Here is a 16654-nt window from a genome sequence, read left to right on the forward strand (position 1 = left end):
AAGACTACGAATGGCTCTTATAAGTCAGCCACAGAGACAGAAATCAGAGTACACAGGGTAGTTAGTTCTTGTTCTGACTTTCCCTGTTTCTCAGTGGGCACAGTTTCACGTTATTGTTGGCTTTCAACTAAAACATAGCAGACACCTTACACCTGTGAGTCTTCCCAGAGCTTACGACAAGAACGCCATTATTTTTTATCCCTCATGAGACAGCCTCTCTCCATGCTGTGAAGTACATTGTAAGAGCACAGTAAGCAGGGTACAGATTCTAATGTTCAAGCTCAAGTGACAACCAAAAAAAATTAAATAAAATTGAAAGCATAACAATTTGATTACAGAACTTGAGATCAAATCCAGATTGCTGGAAACATCCTTACAAGCTTGCAGGAAAACCCCAAAGTCACTGGAGAGTACAAAAAGGGTGGACAAACCAGAGTAGCTTAATACGGAGTATCCAGATCACTGAATTTAAGAAAAAATTACCTGAGAAAAAGGCCTGGAGACTTTTCAGAGTCTTTGAATAATCAGCTGTTCACTACTTAAAAACAGCAAGCATTTTCTTGAGATTTTGTTGTTGTTGTTGTTGTTGTTTTGTTTGGTTTTGTTTTGTTTGGTTTGGTTTTTGTTTTTTGAAAAGAGGATCATCAGGCTCTAAACTGAAGACGAGTGAATGATTTCTAGTGCTGGTTTATGCAAATAGGTTAACCTCTTTCTGTTCTCTGGTTGAAGAGAATTTTTTTTTTTTTTTTAATTTAAGAAAGGGAACAAAAGTCAGTGGAGACATAAATTTCACAGAAAGGCTGAAGGCTATAAAGTAATGAATATGAATAAAATTCAAATCTTGTGTAGTCAAATTTTCTTTTTCATGGGAAGAGTACCAGGTAGGAAGTTTTGATCAAGAATACGGGGATTGGCCCAAACAGATCAAATGCTTCACCTACTTCAGAAATCTGTCCCAGCATGGTCAATATATCACATTTCAAAAGAATGCACAGATTCTTTAGAACAGACACTTACAGAGCTGTGTGTCCTGAAAGGACATTTTCCCGAACTCAAACAGCAACACTGAGTTTATGCTGGATAGCAAAACAATTCAACCCTTTCAAGTCAGCTGCTATGTTCTGACTTCTTTTCCAAGAGCCTTCAGATGTGGCATGAAGGCAGCTCTGCAATGCTATAAACATTTCACCTGCCATTCTCCACCTCTGGAAAACGCTGTATGTTACAAAGTGTAAGAATTCACTACTTTTATATGATTTTATATTTAGTAGCGTAATGTGGACATAATTTTTTACAAGTTACTCAAGGGCGGGGGGGGGCGGGGTGCGGGGTGCGAAACAGCTTTCAATGAGCTGGCACTTTGCCTGGTACCTAACTCTCAGGGGTTTTCTTGAAAGAGTAGTCTTACCACACTTTCCATCTTTGCAAGGGTCCATTGTTTTCTGGATGTTACATTAGTAGTTTAACCTTGTCCATACTTGCAAATAACCTATGTCTAGCACTCGTTCAACTAAGCTTGTACAACACAATTTTGTGATGTATCTGCAGCATTTTTGAGAGGAGCATAATATAATCATGAGATGCAGGGTTCTGGATGGCTGGTTAGGATCCTTTGTGCTCAAACTTAAGCAGAGGTTAACACAGATACAGCAGTATCGCCACACTTCTGGGAGAAAAGCTAGCTATATCCAGAGTGAGCTGCTGGACTGCAGTTCTGAATACGCTTCTGTATTTCAGAAATAAGTATATAATTGTTGCTAACATTTCTATTCTATTCTAACTTATCACTAAGTTGGACTAGGACTACAGCTCCCTATCCATTCATTTCTCCTGAAAATAAGAATATAATCCATTCTGGGAGTTCAAATCTCCGACTACTTGGAAGCCAGGAGATTGCTTAGGTTACAAATGAGAGCTAATTTGTTTCTCCCATGATATATTTATGAACTTTTCATTTCATGATTAAACTCTATTGTGAGCGTATACCACTGCTCAGAACAGGAGAAAAGCCAACATGCTCTGGATGCTTTTGCCAATGCAAAGCAAAGCAAAGTAGAAATAAAAAGATCTTTGTCTTCTCATTCAAGAAGTAATTTATGTTTAATATAAATGAGATACAAATAATTGGTTTAACAAATACATCAAAGAAAAATAAGAGAAATCACAGTGAATGTCAGGATTAAAAATAGTTCAAACTTTGATAAATTGCGTAAGTAAGATAAAACCAGCATCATTTGCCTAATACCAAACTTGCACAGGAACTTGATAAAATGCACTAGTTAAGGGATATTAAAAAGCAAGGGGAAAACCCTGGCAGAGAGTATGAGTGAAGCTGCAAAGGATGAATGTGATTTTGCAAAACAGGAAATTGCAATTTAGAGTCTAATACTAAAAGCCCTGCAGCTACCCATTTTAGACGTAGACTCAAATCCTACTTCACAGGATGTGATCAGCTGATTTGCTAAGACACTTTTCAGATTCCCATTGCTGAAAAGGAAAGAATAGTTAGTTTACAACATCTGACACAAGCCATGTATAACAGGTGTACACCCCGATTTTTATCAACGTGTATATACAGAAACACTAGACTATTCACTGATTTTTCATGTAAACAAAAAGAATGTACAAAGGTCCTGAAAATAAATTGGGAAATATTTAAAAAGTTGAAGATATTGTTTATGAACACGCAAGTTTGCAAAATGCTAGAAAATAAAATGTTTCTAATAATATTCTGATTATTCCATAAAATATGAACAAATAGGAAAAAGATTTGCAAAAAGCAGGAAAACAAAAACACTCATTAAGGGAAAAAAAAAGCCAAAAAAGCACAGCTTTTGAACCGAGATGACGAAAGGAATATACTGTTGATATACTACCATCAATACAAAATCTTGCAACCAGAACTGAAATCCAGTGAGACTAGTTTCAGAATAGCAAAAACTGTCATTCATAAAAGGAAAGGCAGACAAATGTCAGAAAATCTCTTCTATTCAGAAGCATTTTATAGGCACTGCACCACAATAAACTAGCTGTATCTGAGCAAGCTGCATTTCCAGGTGAGAATCACTGTGCATACTAGCTACGTTTAACAGATTCAATCAAAACAGCAAATACCAAAACAGTAAATCATCCTAGATTTCAAGAATGTAATGTGAAGGTGTTTACACAGAATTGCATGGTGACTACCAGAGACTGTAAAGTTTTATCTTACAAATTAGTTTCAGAACCATTGTATTGGGTATAGCTGGGAAGGTTTTGGTAGCAGGGGGCTGCAGGGGTGGCCTCCATGGGAAGGGGCCAGGGACCCACTGCTGTTCTTCCTATGTTCTTCCCTCTCCTGCTGGGGGTGGGCGAGTGAGCAAGCAGCTGGGTGAGAGTTTGGCTGCTAGCTGGGGCCAACCCACCACACCCATTAAAAAGGAAAAGTTAAATTCTTCTGAAAAACTGTAAAATTACCCAGTGTTACAGCACGCTTCATAAAAAACAGGAAATAAATTTTAATGATAGCCATAAAAACAGGTGCTCTTTACTTTTCACCAAAATTAGAATTCTCGTTATTCCCTTTCAACAGGTAGTTTATTCACATAAACTTTGATGCCAACTCTTGACCTGTCTTTGGATTCAGATTTTTTCTAACACATACTGGCCTGAATGACACGTCCTGGAATGACCATAGAAAAGCACTTTGCCACAGGAAATCAAACATCTTCCAGTGCTTCCACGCATGCAGTGTAAGTATTCTACATCTCTCTAAATACCTGGCCAGGGCTGAGAAGCAATACTGCATAATGCAATGGCTCTCGAACTCAGAAGTGAACAGGCACAGAATGTAGTGAGGATATGGGGATAATGGGATTTGGTTGGTGGGAGCAAGAAGAGGGCAGGTGAGCAAGAAGCATGAGAAGCTTTGGGAAACTTCTGCTTGGCCTTTGCATTTGTCACCTTCCTGCTTTCTTCCCTGTCCCCCTCTTACACTGGAGGCTCCACTCAGTCTGGCAGCCAAAGAGTACAAGGCAGCAACTTGGCTTGGGACAGACTTTTTGCATATGATGGCAGATGGCTCACAAAACTGGAATCCCTTCCAGTTTCCCCTCTACCCTGACCTTTTCCTTTTGCAGTCTGTCAGAAGAACGTACCATGGAGGCTTTACAAGTACTATTAATCGGAGCTGGGGAACCCAGGATGCCAATTAGTGAGGAATGAGACTTCCCTCGGCATCCATGGCTAGCCTAGACAGGAGACACAAATGCTGGAGAAGGAAAGACTTTGACATTTCTGTACTCCAGAGTCTTTGTATGGATCTGTATTGGGTGTACATGGCAAGGTTTTGGTAATGGAGAGGCTACAGGGGGTCTCTGTGAGAAGAGGCTAGGGGCTGCCCCATGCCAGACACAGCAGGTTCCAGCCATGGACCCATTAAAGGACATAGCTGAGCCCCTCTACCAAGTGTGTGGCGCCTTTGTGAAAACATATTTAAGAAAGGGCAAAAACGCCACACAGGCAGAGAAGGAAAAAACAACAGAAAAAAAAGGAATGAGACACAGCAGATGAACACGAAGGTCAGAGAAGGAGGAGGGGGAGGAGGTGCTCCAAGTGCTGGAGTGGAGATTCCCCTGCAGCCTATGGAAAAGACCATGCCAGAGGAGATATCCACACAGCAGCCATGGAGTACCCCACACTGCAGCATTGGATATTTCCTGAATGAACTGCAGTCCACAGACAGCCCACACTGGAGCAGGCTTATCCTGAGAGACTGCAGCCAGTGGAAGGACCCACACTGGAATAGGGAGGAAGGAGTGGCAGAGAGACACTGTTATGGACTGACCGTAACTCCCCATTCCCCATCCCCTCTGCACTACTTGGGAGGGGGCAGGAGGAGGCAGAGGAGTTGGGAACAAAGGGGTGAAATTGAGCCTGGGAAAAGGGGAGGACAGGGAAAGTCGGTGTTTTAAATCTTCTCTTTGTTTCTCACTGTCCAAATTATTTTAACTGGCAATAAATTAAATTAATTTCCCCAAGTCAAACCTGTTTTGCCGATGATGGTAGCTGGTAAGCAATCTCCCTGTCTTCACTTTGACCCAGAAGATTTTTCATCCTGTTTTCCCCCCTGTCCTGTTGAGGGGGGGAGTGAGTGAGCGGCTAGGTGGGAGTTTGGTCTTACCCAAGGTTAATCCACCACAGGCTCCTAGATCTCGTTACAAACAGATGCAGAAAACCCTGCTGGAAGCTTGGGTCCAGGATGTGGGAAGGGGTATAGCTGGACAAAGTTGGACAAAGCCAGTAGTGGTTTTGCTGAAACCTGAATTGCAAGGATTATTAATGAAAGATGGGGTGATGGACAAACTATTATGCTCCAAAGGGCAGAGGTTAGAGTGAAATGGCTAATGATATATATTGAGATAGGGATTCACTATCTTACCTCCCAGCACACCATTTCTTCCAAACTTAAAGAAGGGTAAAAATCTCTTTTGACAGAGTTCAGATATCCACCAATTAAACTGAATTCAGTCTTTTGTAAAGATTGAAAATGAGACTGTGAAGTAAGGATGCTAAAATGTGATCATGACTTTGAAAAGGCAAAGTATCTTTACACATAAAGGCAATAAACATTGTAAAAGTGTTAGTCTCTCACCTTTAAAGAAACACAGATCACATTCAATGCTTCCTTGATCTGAGGATGATGTGATTCATGAACTAGCTCCTCACAGATCCAAATACCAAGGCTGCAAAGAGCAACACATCTGCAAAACAATATTGGAGGACAGGTTGTTGAGAAACATACTACAAGAATGTGCAATTTTTATGATTCACGGTATGTCTTCCTAAAATCTAATAAAGATGTTTTCAATATTTCAAAATGAACTACACAAAAACCTTTATAATGCTGTAACTTATTTAGAAATGAGAAAGAAATCCCAAGGACACTGGTGAAGGACAAAGGAAGCACCCTTCTGGGCAACTGAAAAATCCAAAAGACATCAAGAACTCCTGCATCTCTATGTGCTTTTTGGATTAAAAATACTACCTGAAATCAATGTATGGGAAATTAATATATATATATTTTCTTAAGACAAAGTAAAAATTGTGGTGGGAGGTTCCTCCTCCGCAACATGAGAGTTTGCTCATATTTGTTTAGAGCTTCCGGGACACAGAGACAAGAGAGGAGAATGTTATTCATTCACAGATATTTACATTTTTTTAGATTGACAATAAACAAAGATGAATAGCTGAGGGGTAAATGAATGCTAGAGACAGTATACATATTGTGATTAAATACTTCAACTTTTGTTGTTCTTTCTTCATTTAAAATCAGGAAATAGAAGTGTAGTGTAAAGGTAAAGAGTATTTAGATAGATGTGTTCAAATCAGCAGAAATGGATGAAATTTGTTCAGCAATGTTAAGGAGCTAGCTTAAGCAATCTCTGAATCATTAGTAATTATCTTCAAGAACAGAGGCTGCAAGTATTTTGGAAACAACTTCAGAATTCAAAATCCTCTGGATAAAATTGGAAAAGAGTCCAAAATTGGCAAGATGAAAGCTGGTCACAGGAACCGCAAAGCATTATATCTGGGAAGGAAAAATCATATGATAGAACAGCAACAGAAACAGAAGTGGCTATGAAGCCTGTGGTGTAGAAAAAGGATTTTAAGGCTATACAGAATCATGAAACTGCTAATAGGTAGCAAAAACACATTTTGGAATTAATTCTACATGATAGTAGAAATCCGTGTTACTATTTAAAGTTTTCTTCGTGATACTGAGAACCATTCCACATCTGATGACATACTGATGTGCAAAATATCCAGGAGTCTGTGAGGTTTCTACCAAGAACACCATTTTCATTATCATTATTCAGAGTAGTCTCTGAAAAACTGTGTAGTTATGTGGCCACAATGTTGTTATTAAAGAATCGCAGCCTTAACAGCACAAGCAGAAGAACAGATGAACACTGAGTTCATCAACCTATCACTTCTTTTTCAAACTGTCAGCAGCAGGAGAGGAATTTGATTAATACAGTTATTAATCTTTATAGATGGAGATCTAAGAGTAGAACATATTTCAGATAACTGACTTCCCTGAAGCTCAGTTGGGTCAAGTATGTAATGAAATGCAAAACATCGAGCCTCTGTGGAAGAGATAAAGAATAGAGATTTATAGCTTGGGTAACAGTAACAGCACTTAGACTTGCTAGAGATATACAAAGCTATGTACCTAAGTTCCAAGAAATTTAAGTTCTCTCCTAGGAAACTGCAAAGACAACTAAGCCTCTACCAGTGGCTGAGACGACGTGGCAAAATAGTAATGCAGATACTAAATATGACCTCTGATAGTAACCCAGGTGAACTATGTACTGCTGTGAAGCAGATGGTATCAGAGAGGTTATTCCCAAAAGAGACAGTGGATAAACTGCCACTGAGGAGTGAGGCAGTCAAGCTTCAGGTGCTGTGGAAAAATCATTATCCCCACAACAAAGACATACTCAGCTCTCTCCCAGAAGAATGAGAGGGGCACAGGGAACTCAAAGAGACATTGGGAATGTATTCCTTTTCAATCTTCATTTAATGTTATTACACACAGTGGTCCAACTTTGCATTTTTCGGGGCAGCATAACTCAGCTTTCTGAAAGGCTGGGCATGCACATGTGCATCTGCTCCTCTATACACACCCTCACAGCCAGACGGGATATGGGGACATGCAGGATGTTCCCTTCCTTTTCCCAGCCACACTCCCAGAACTGGAAATGTTAATACTGTGTGCTTCAGTGCCACTGGATCAGTAATAATATTCTGAAACAACTGGATTTAAACCACCTTTTTCAAAAGCAAAATGGAGAGTGTTACGCTTTTAGAATACAGTTTTGTAAAAGAACATGAAAAATGAAATGAAAATTATCTCAGAACATTCCTTCCTCCCCCCCGTGTTGAGAGAGATTACCAGCTCAAGTAAAGAACAGGTAAGTGGGTTGATGAAAACTGCACTTGGTTTTCCAGCAAAACGTTTTAAGGTTCAATGAAATTTTTCAGGCATGTAGTTCTAGTATTTTGCATTTATCAAGGGACAATATATTAGTTGAGCATATATAAACACTCCACCCAAATACGTATGGCAGACAAATGCGCTCTTCCTTGGTAGGCATTACAGATTCCTGTTCCAATCCCATATGCAGGACTCTATAACTGAAAGCCTCTGGGATGGGTAAGGAGGAACAAAATCCTAAGCAAATTAAGAAACAGAAAACTGGTAACTATCCTCTCTGAAGTTCTCTATTTGATGAAAATGCTTAGGTTTAAGCATCAGAGCAATCATTCCCAGTTTAATGCTTAGCTCACTATTTTCTGCTTCTTTCCCATACTGTAAAGAAGGGCTCATATAGCTTGGATTATTTCTGTTTTTCAAATTAAATCATGTAGTCTAATAAAAAATAACCATACCTCCCTCATAAATAATCTTGTCCTTAATCAAAGTAAAAAATGCCTTCTCGTACAGAAAATCCCTGATCTGAACACCAGGGTAGGCTGGGAAAGCATACAGCTTATACTCTTACCCATATTTACACCCTTTTCTATCAGCCACTATCAGAGAAAGGATACTGGGCTAGACCAGCCTTTGGTCTGACAGAAGATGTCTGTTCTTTTAATATCTCTATTTACAAACAATTTCGAATTCACATGGTGGACCACAGTTTTGATAGTGGTGAAGAAAACCATGAATAAAATACATCTAAACTTTTACTTTAAGCTCTCTAATATACCCACCTCAAAACAGCATAATAAAGAAAAGAATCTATTAATTTAGAAGCTCTTTTTGTATGACCTACCGTGCAGGACCAGATGGCTCCTCTCTTGCTGAACTTAACACAGTTTTAATTATGAGTTCCTAAAACAAAGAGTAAAATATTCACTGATTTAGCAGTAACTCCATCACATGAGGCATCAGAAAATTACAATTTTATTATAGCACACAGAGGCATGTTGCTTAGCTGAGTCTCTAGGTTTGTGGTCAGATGAATTGTTTGCTTACTACTACTTCAAGCTTCTAGACTGCTCCAGATGCTCATTATTGTGCTACACCAAGAATATCCCACAGGTTACTGTCCTAATTTCTGCTGATTAGCCATTTATCCAATTCTTGCCAATACATTTCCACAAAATATCAAGGGTAAAAAAACCCAAAGGACTCCCTCAAGCTAGCTTCTGTGAATAGCGCTGAAGGGTATTATAGAAAGAATCTATTATTTTCAGGTTTAAACAAACATTTTTTTCCCCATCAAAATTATATTGATTTAAAAAGTCTTTGGAAGCAGCTGCAGAACAAGTGACTACAGTGCCTTAAGAATAATGTCAAGAAGAATTTTGACTCAACTGCAGCGGTATGTTCCCAAAGCTGTAGGTTGCTCTCAATAAAGCTCAAGTAAATAGCCATTATACAATAGAAATGAGGAAGAAGGAATTAAAAATCAGTCCCCAAAAGGGAGCAAGGTGTAAAGCAGCTTCCAAGCCATCATCTCTCTCTAAACTGCAACAGTTTGGAAACTTACGGAGAGCCTCTCTTAGACATAGTAATCATACCTGACACATACAGCAATTAAACACACAAACTGAGCCCTGCCCGGTTTCAGTATACTGGCACACTACCCAACTCCGTGTTATGATAGAGAGGGTAAGGTCTCTATTAATCTTTTCTTTTTCTCTAGAAGAACATACTGATGTACAGAGGTTCTCTAAAGCCCCTAGGAACACAGGAAGAATTCACCAGTTGTGAATTCTCAATACGTTATTTAATTTATCTTGAACCTCTCAATCTTCTCATCTCAGCTGATTAAAGCTGTGAGACTGCAAATAGCCATAATGAGAGTAGGCTTGAAAAGGTGAGATAACACATCAGTGAGATAACACATCATTTCCTTTTACGAACATATGAAAACACTTTATTATTAAGTTAATAGCAACTATAAAGTATGTTCAGTAGTATAAAGTTTGACAAGATTGTATGGTATCTTGAGCCTTATAATCTATTTGAAATTATTTCTGAAAAATTTTAGAATCTTAAAATTTTAGTTAGTTTTTCCTGGAAAAACATCATATTAAACATATACTTGGTAGCTGAATACCATCCAAATATTCTTAAAATTCCTACCTTAACATCCGTAAACTGAGACACAGCAATGTCAGGAATGTTTGGGTGAAGAGCTGGTAGTTCATGATATAAATTGGGAAAACAGACTAGAGATCCTAAAAGAACTTGTGCTTCCACTCTTGGTGCCTAAAAGAAAAAAAGGTGAGGATAAATATATGTTCTTACTGCAATCAGGAAAATGACATTTCTAGCTGCCTTAAAAGAGAACAGCTGAAACTCTACATAGCTATTTCCTTTCTCCTTCTGCAAATTCTGTAGAGCTGAGCAAACCGAGACCACAGCCCCATGGATTGCTATTCATGCACACACCATGTTCCCCTTTCCAAAAAGAAGTGGAGGAATTGTTAGGACTACAGACAAATGACTGAGCTGCTAACTAGGCTTGTGTCTTAGGTTCAGCTAATTGAACAGGATGTGGAAAACTACTGGACATGACATAAGGCATTGCTGGACATGACAGTAACAGTGTAAGAAGCTGACAGGTTTCAGATAGTACCTTGAGGGAGGCTGGATTTCATAGTTGGTTAAAGGGGGAATGATGTGAGAAACAGTCAAAACTCACAGACAATTGGAGGGGAGCATTGGGGACCTTTGAGAGAGTACAGTCATGCAAGGCCAACAGCACCTAGATAATCGTATCAGTATTACTATATAAGACTGAAGTTGCCTGGGTAACAATATCAGAAATACATCCAAATAGTGCAAACACTAGCAGATTTGAGTTCTCAAGCCTGATCATCAAAGCCATTGCATAGCAGAGATGTGGAGGAATAAATATACTTTTAAAATGAAGGTACAGTCAAAATGGACATTTATTCTAAAACATTTTAAAGCGCAGATAAACGGCAGTCACAATTCCAAGAACTCTGAAGTAAAAGAAGATTCTCTGCTTCAACAGTAATTTTTGCATTCTTCACATATTTTATGGAGAGGACTTGCATGTGTAGTGTTCTAGAATAAACCACTGACAGTATCTGTATTTGCTAACCATTACATTGACTTCTGGGGACAAGTTAATACCCTAGTGAAGGAAAAATACTGCTCAGTTTTCTCTCAAACCCTTTCCACTTACACATAAATAAGAATGAACTGATGAATACTTACATTGAGGAAAGAAGAAGCAGCCACTCTTCCTGCGGCTACAATGAAATCCATAATAAGCATGGTGGCACCAGGCAAGCCAAGTGAAAAGAACTGAGGAGAGCAGTGCTTGATGATTGTATTGACAATATCCTTGCAGGAGGAAAAGGGAAAAAAGAAAAAGAAGAGTATCAACAAGATGAACAATGAATGAAAAAAAGACAGGTATTTACCAAAGGTAGAAAGTAAAAAAGCAAGAAAGAAATTCATTGTGGCAATTAAAACACTCATTACTGAGCGAAGAGTAATATAAAAAGATAAATTCTTTAAGTATACTCATATTAATATAAGTAAACTGTGGTATACTTTATATATCGATTTAACCTTGTACACTATTGTACGAGGTTGACACCAGGTCATATATTACATTCATTTACATTTAGCTTTTAATAGTTCTATAAATGATTAACCATTCGTGTAAAGATGTAAAGAGGAGATATAGTGAGATAACCAGCTATTATACCTTCTTAACAACATGCTTAAATCCTCTCCAACAAGTATCACCTGACTATAATTTTAAAAAAAGGTATTAGCCTCTTACATATATCCGTATGGAACCAAAATATAAACAAAGAATTATAATAAAGTTTTGTAACATTTCTGGTATGTAGTTATTCAACACAGCATATTACGTTCTTGTAGACTTAGCGAGGCAGTTTTCAGAATTAACGTACATGATGCAATTTCTTCAAAAGTATTGGAAAAAGTATAAAATATTTTAATTATTTAAAAACATCCCAAGTTCACAGATAGGCAAAAAAATAACCCTTTCCCTCCTTTGAATAATTCTCCAATACTAGTGATATCCAACAAACAGCAATATGTTATAGGAAGATTTGAAACCCAGCAAGAAAAGCAGTGTAAACTGGTTGTTACAGGACAAAAACTGGAGATCTGTCCTATCCATAGCCATCTGTGGAATAATTTTGGACTAGTTCTATTTTGCCCAGTTAATGAAAACCGGGTTGTTTGAACCTTTGATCTCCCTGTGTCTCTAACTGCTCCTTAAAAAAGTTCACAAAACCAACTTTTCCACACTTGTGATGCAAGCCTTTAAAAAGAGTGTTTAAGCCATACAAGATTTTCAGACCTGTTCATATTAAAAGCTACGAAAAAGATCTACTCCCACTGATAGTTATACTCAGTATGTCTCAGTTTGCTCGTTCCTGTACTTGCTGTAGAAATAAACTACTCCAATGCAGTGAGCACAATTTACTTTCCCACTAGCTAAACTGTTGCATGAGGGAGCAAGACAGAACAGTAGACCTTAGAGATCTGCTTCCTTCTCTTTCTTGCATGCTTCAATCTGTAACATACAATCAGTAAAAAATGAGAGAGTACCTTTTCTGCCCCCTTATTTGCTTGAAATGGACCACAAAAAAAGCGTTTCTAATTACAACCAAGAACATGAGGGCCATTTATCAAAGTTGAGAAAAAGGATCAGTCACATAACCATTTTCAAAGACAAAGTTAAATTACTCAGCTGAAAATCCATCCAGTATTTTTGATAAAACAATTTTATTTTTAGTTATACTATTTATATTAACCTGAATTTCATAAACAAACTTACTTGATCAACATGAAGAAGTCCACAGTGCATTATATTGTAGAAATGAGTTAAAAAATCCCTGTTTGGAGAAACATCTTGTCTTCGCTTCATTGTCTTACAAATGAGTTTATAAGCATGTAGCTTTCCTTGTTTGTATTTATCAGTCAGCATTGTTGCCTACAGTTTCAGAACAATATTATTCATAAATAAAAAAAATACATTAAACACTCTTCTACAACTACATGAACTTTTATTTCTGTTTCACTGCTTAGTGCTCAAATTTACCTTGAACAGCCATGGTGTTAGAATTCTCAGTGGTGGAATTAATACTGGTGGAGATGGTGAAGTTAGGTTATCTGTTGAAATACCAAGATTGTCTCTTATCTGCAATTATTCAAAACAAAACAAAACGATAAACATTTAAGGGAAATATATAAGGTGGTGGGTTTTTTCCTTCTCAAAATCCTGCCCTACCAGGTCAGGTTGGAGAAGAGGTTCAGTCCTTTTACCTTGGCCAGATTCTGCCACAGTTCACACAGGTAATCAAAAACCTGAGCATGAATCTCTGGATCCATGATGCTGTTGACATCTCCCAAAATTCCTAGCATTCGCCTCCACATCACAGTAGCAACATCTGCATGCCATCCTGTAAGCGTTCCCCCAGCCATCACACTGCAACATTCTGAGGGGAATTCACTAGTTTCTGTAATGGAAGAAAAAAGTATATGTGACCTACCAGGGACCTACCTCCAGAGAAAGAAAAGTTCTGATATAACTATTACATACATAGATTTCTTAAAACCAAAAGGAAAAAAAAACATTAGGCTTTCAGAGCAAGATATTTCTTACCCATTCAGCCACCTCAACACTTGAAATGTTTAACTATATGTCTACTTTCAAACTCTGTAGAGGAAGAATTGTTCTGTTCCTTATATTCTTTCCATAAGTAACATTTAAGGTCACTTCTGGAGCCTTATACTGGTCTGATGGACCTAGTAAGGCCACTCCTTTTGTAATTGCTGTCTTACGTTCTTTGGAGTCAATGAATCTCCAGAACTCCACTTGCTTGCTCCCAAGTAAAATTACATTTCAACTTTACATTTTTCCCAATGAAACAGAAAGACGATTTTCCTTAGAATCTACCAGGAATATGTTTTATTGCAAATTGAAGAGACAGGTGAGAGTAAACTTGTCTCTAGCTACTGTTCTTTAAGCAGTAAATTTGTATGAGTGGAGAGGCAACATTCAGTAACTAGGACCACGGTCTAACTCTCACCTAGCTCTCTCTACACATCAGTGTTATACAAACGAACGTTCTTTTTTAGGTGGAAGATGTTTAATCTAGTTTGTCCATACAAAGAAAACTTCAATACATTACGATGGCTTAAGTCTACTCGGTTCACACTTAACTAGCTAAACAACCACACTAAACTAGCTAACGAGCCACAGTTTTAAAGCAGCAGGCATCCAGAATCTCCTTTCCGTCCCTTTCGGGCAGATTTTCAAAACACCTCAGCATCAGAATTTGCTGACATCTTCTGAAAATCTCGCAGCTCCTACAGGCATACAAAATCGAAATGAAATCTGAATTCAGCCTAATCACACAGCCTCTTCTTTTGAAGATCTGGACCACTGTAATAGAGACACTAATGGTTTCTAGCCTGTAGATTTCAAAGTACAAAGCAAAATGATGTTACTGCTGTCCATCAGTAGGCTACTTAAAGGAAAAGGGTCTGAAATACACATCAGACACCCTTCTGTTTCCATGAGACCAAATATGGGAGAAACGGGAACTTCGTATTTATAAAGTGAATGTATCCTAGAATTCAATAGCTAGGATAGTGGAAGTAATTATACATTTGTTTAAATACAAAAGGGAAACAACCGATATTCCAAGAAGAAATTTTAACATTACTTTAAAATTATGTCTTATTACTGGTACATCAATGATAAAACAGTCTGTGGCAGGGCCACATACTAGGTTAAGCTGCCACAACTCTAAGCATCAAAAAGAACAATTATAAATGTGTGGACTATTATCCACTGCTAACAGTTCCAATGAAATGCAAGATAAAACGCAAAAGGTTTTTGTTTGCTTTTAAATCACCGTAATTAAATAATGTTAAAAGTGCAGATGAACTAGCCTTGTACAGGATTGTCTACAACTAACGTGATACTAGCTACTTCACTATATGGCATTGGAAAGAAAGACAGAACAGGTTTATATTTTCTATTCCAGATATTGCCTAGGTCATCTGGCGTCTGTAAAACAGAGTGGTGGAGCTTCTCATCCAGCTGCAGATCCTTCTGCTCAATATGATCTGCATGAAGAGTGGCAGGAGAGGGTGTCTGTGATCGGGATCCAAGAGCAGATTGGATTGGAGAAGCACTTTCAGAGCCTGCAAATGCAATTTTTAACAGTTACCTTAAAAGCCTTTTCTATTTTCTTGAGCTACTGAAATGTTGACTAAACATAGCATTAAAAGAAAACTGAACTAACTTTTATATATCAAACCTGGGCAAGAAAAGATATAAAAACTGTAAGCAGATCTCCCTGTGAATGGTGCTCTGAAAAGAAAACTAATTACATGCAGGAAAGCTGAGAGATGAACATCAAAATCAGATAGGTAAAGGGATTAACAGAGCTCTATTTTAGGTCCAAATAATTTTAAATGTGTTTGTTCTGCAGCACTTTCGGTGTTCTGAACCAGTCAAATATCTCTCCACATTCTCTCACCTAAATTTCTCTCCAGCAAAACATTTAAGCAGAAATTTTCCTGGAACACTGCTTTTCCAGGTTTATGAATGCATGCAAGTTAAGTTATAAATAAAAGCTCAAACCAGTAACAGACAACTTTTGATGTTTATCTGCCAATAGGGCTGAGAAAATCTATATGGAGGGAAAGTTCTGTAAAGTTAGAGTAATGTTATTTCCTCTAAGACGGGAAAATACACGTGTTTGAATGGCAGTGCTGCAAAGGCATTTTTCCACGATCACCACTGAGCAGCATCCTTTCCAGGCAACTATTTGGTCTCCTCTATTGAGAGATCTGTGGAGAGGGAGCAGGTACTTGTACTTTTCTTCTGCACTACCTTAGTTTCACTTCCTGAATTTGCCTAAAGATCATTATAAAAAGCTGAGTTCGGTCAGAACAGTCAGATGGCAGAAAAAAAGAGAACAGATATTCACCACATACTTACACATGTTAAAATGGAAGATTTCAAGCCTATTAATTTTAACTCTTAGCTAAACATAACTAAGACCTAAAAATATTATAATGATGTGTGAAGTTCAGTATTAGAGATAAACTGAGCTTCAGAGCAATGAAAAAGTGAGTCTTTTAAAATAGTAATTTTCCCCAAATTATTGGCTGCCAAGTATTCTTTCTTGTGAAGAGAACAAATTGTTTAAAGAACTTGACAGAAAATGTCAGTGTTATCAGAACAGAAATTGTGGTAAACAAACTTAATTACATTGTTAAACTGCAAAGGTCTCTCTCTCATTTAAATGGCAAAGGCAATGAAGCTTTTACTATCAATTTAAATCAACACCTCTATGAAGGAGAGATGGACTACCACTTCACACACAGATTACTGTTTCACTCACCAGGTAATGTTACTCTCCTTTTGCTACTGATCACTTGTTTTCCACATGCTCAGAAAAATAATGTAAAATACACACTTAAAAGATGTTCAAAGAAATCTTTTCCTACTTCTCTTCCATTCTGCTCATTAATGGGGATGGATGAAAGCAGATCAAGAGAAAGAGCAAGAAGCGGGGCAGGGGGAGAAAGCAAGGAAGAGGGGATAGAGAGGGAAAGAGAGGG

At 37.9% G+C, this 16654-nt stretch overlaps 1 protein-coding gene across 1 annotated transcript in view; it reads right to left on the bottom strand.

The window, feature by feature from the left end:
- RALGAPA1 (Ral GTPase activating protein, alpha subunit 1 (catalytic)) overlaps positions 1–16654 on the bottom strand; it is a gene marked incomplete at its 5' end in the record, with an annotated part of 121440 nt that overhangs the window by 59762 nt on the left and 45024 nt on the right. The window contains 8 exon segments of the mRNA XM_009587432.1: positions 5633–5741; positions 8820–8878; positions 10139–10264; positions 11243–11371; positions 12849–13004; positions 13113–13211; positions 13337–13530; positions 15074–15226. Coding sequence (XP_009585727.1) covers positions 5633–5741; positions 8820–8878; positions 10139–10264; positions 11243–11371; positions 12849–13004; positions 13113–13211; positions 13337–13530; positions 15074–15226 — 1025 coding nt within the window.

This window comes from Fulmarus glacialis, unplaced genomic scaffold (assembly GCF_000690835.1).
Source record: "Fulmarus glacialis isolate BGI_N327 unplaced genomic scaffold, ASM69083v1 scaffold10161, whole genome shotgun sequence".
NCBI lineage: Eukaryota > Metazoa > Chordata > Aves > Procellariiformes > Procellariidae > Fulmarus > Fulmarus glacialis.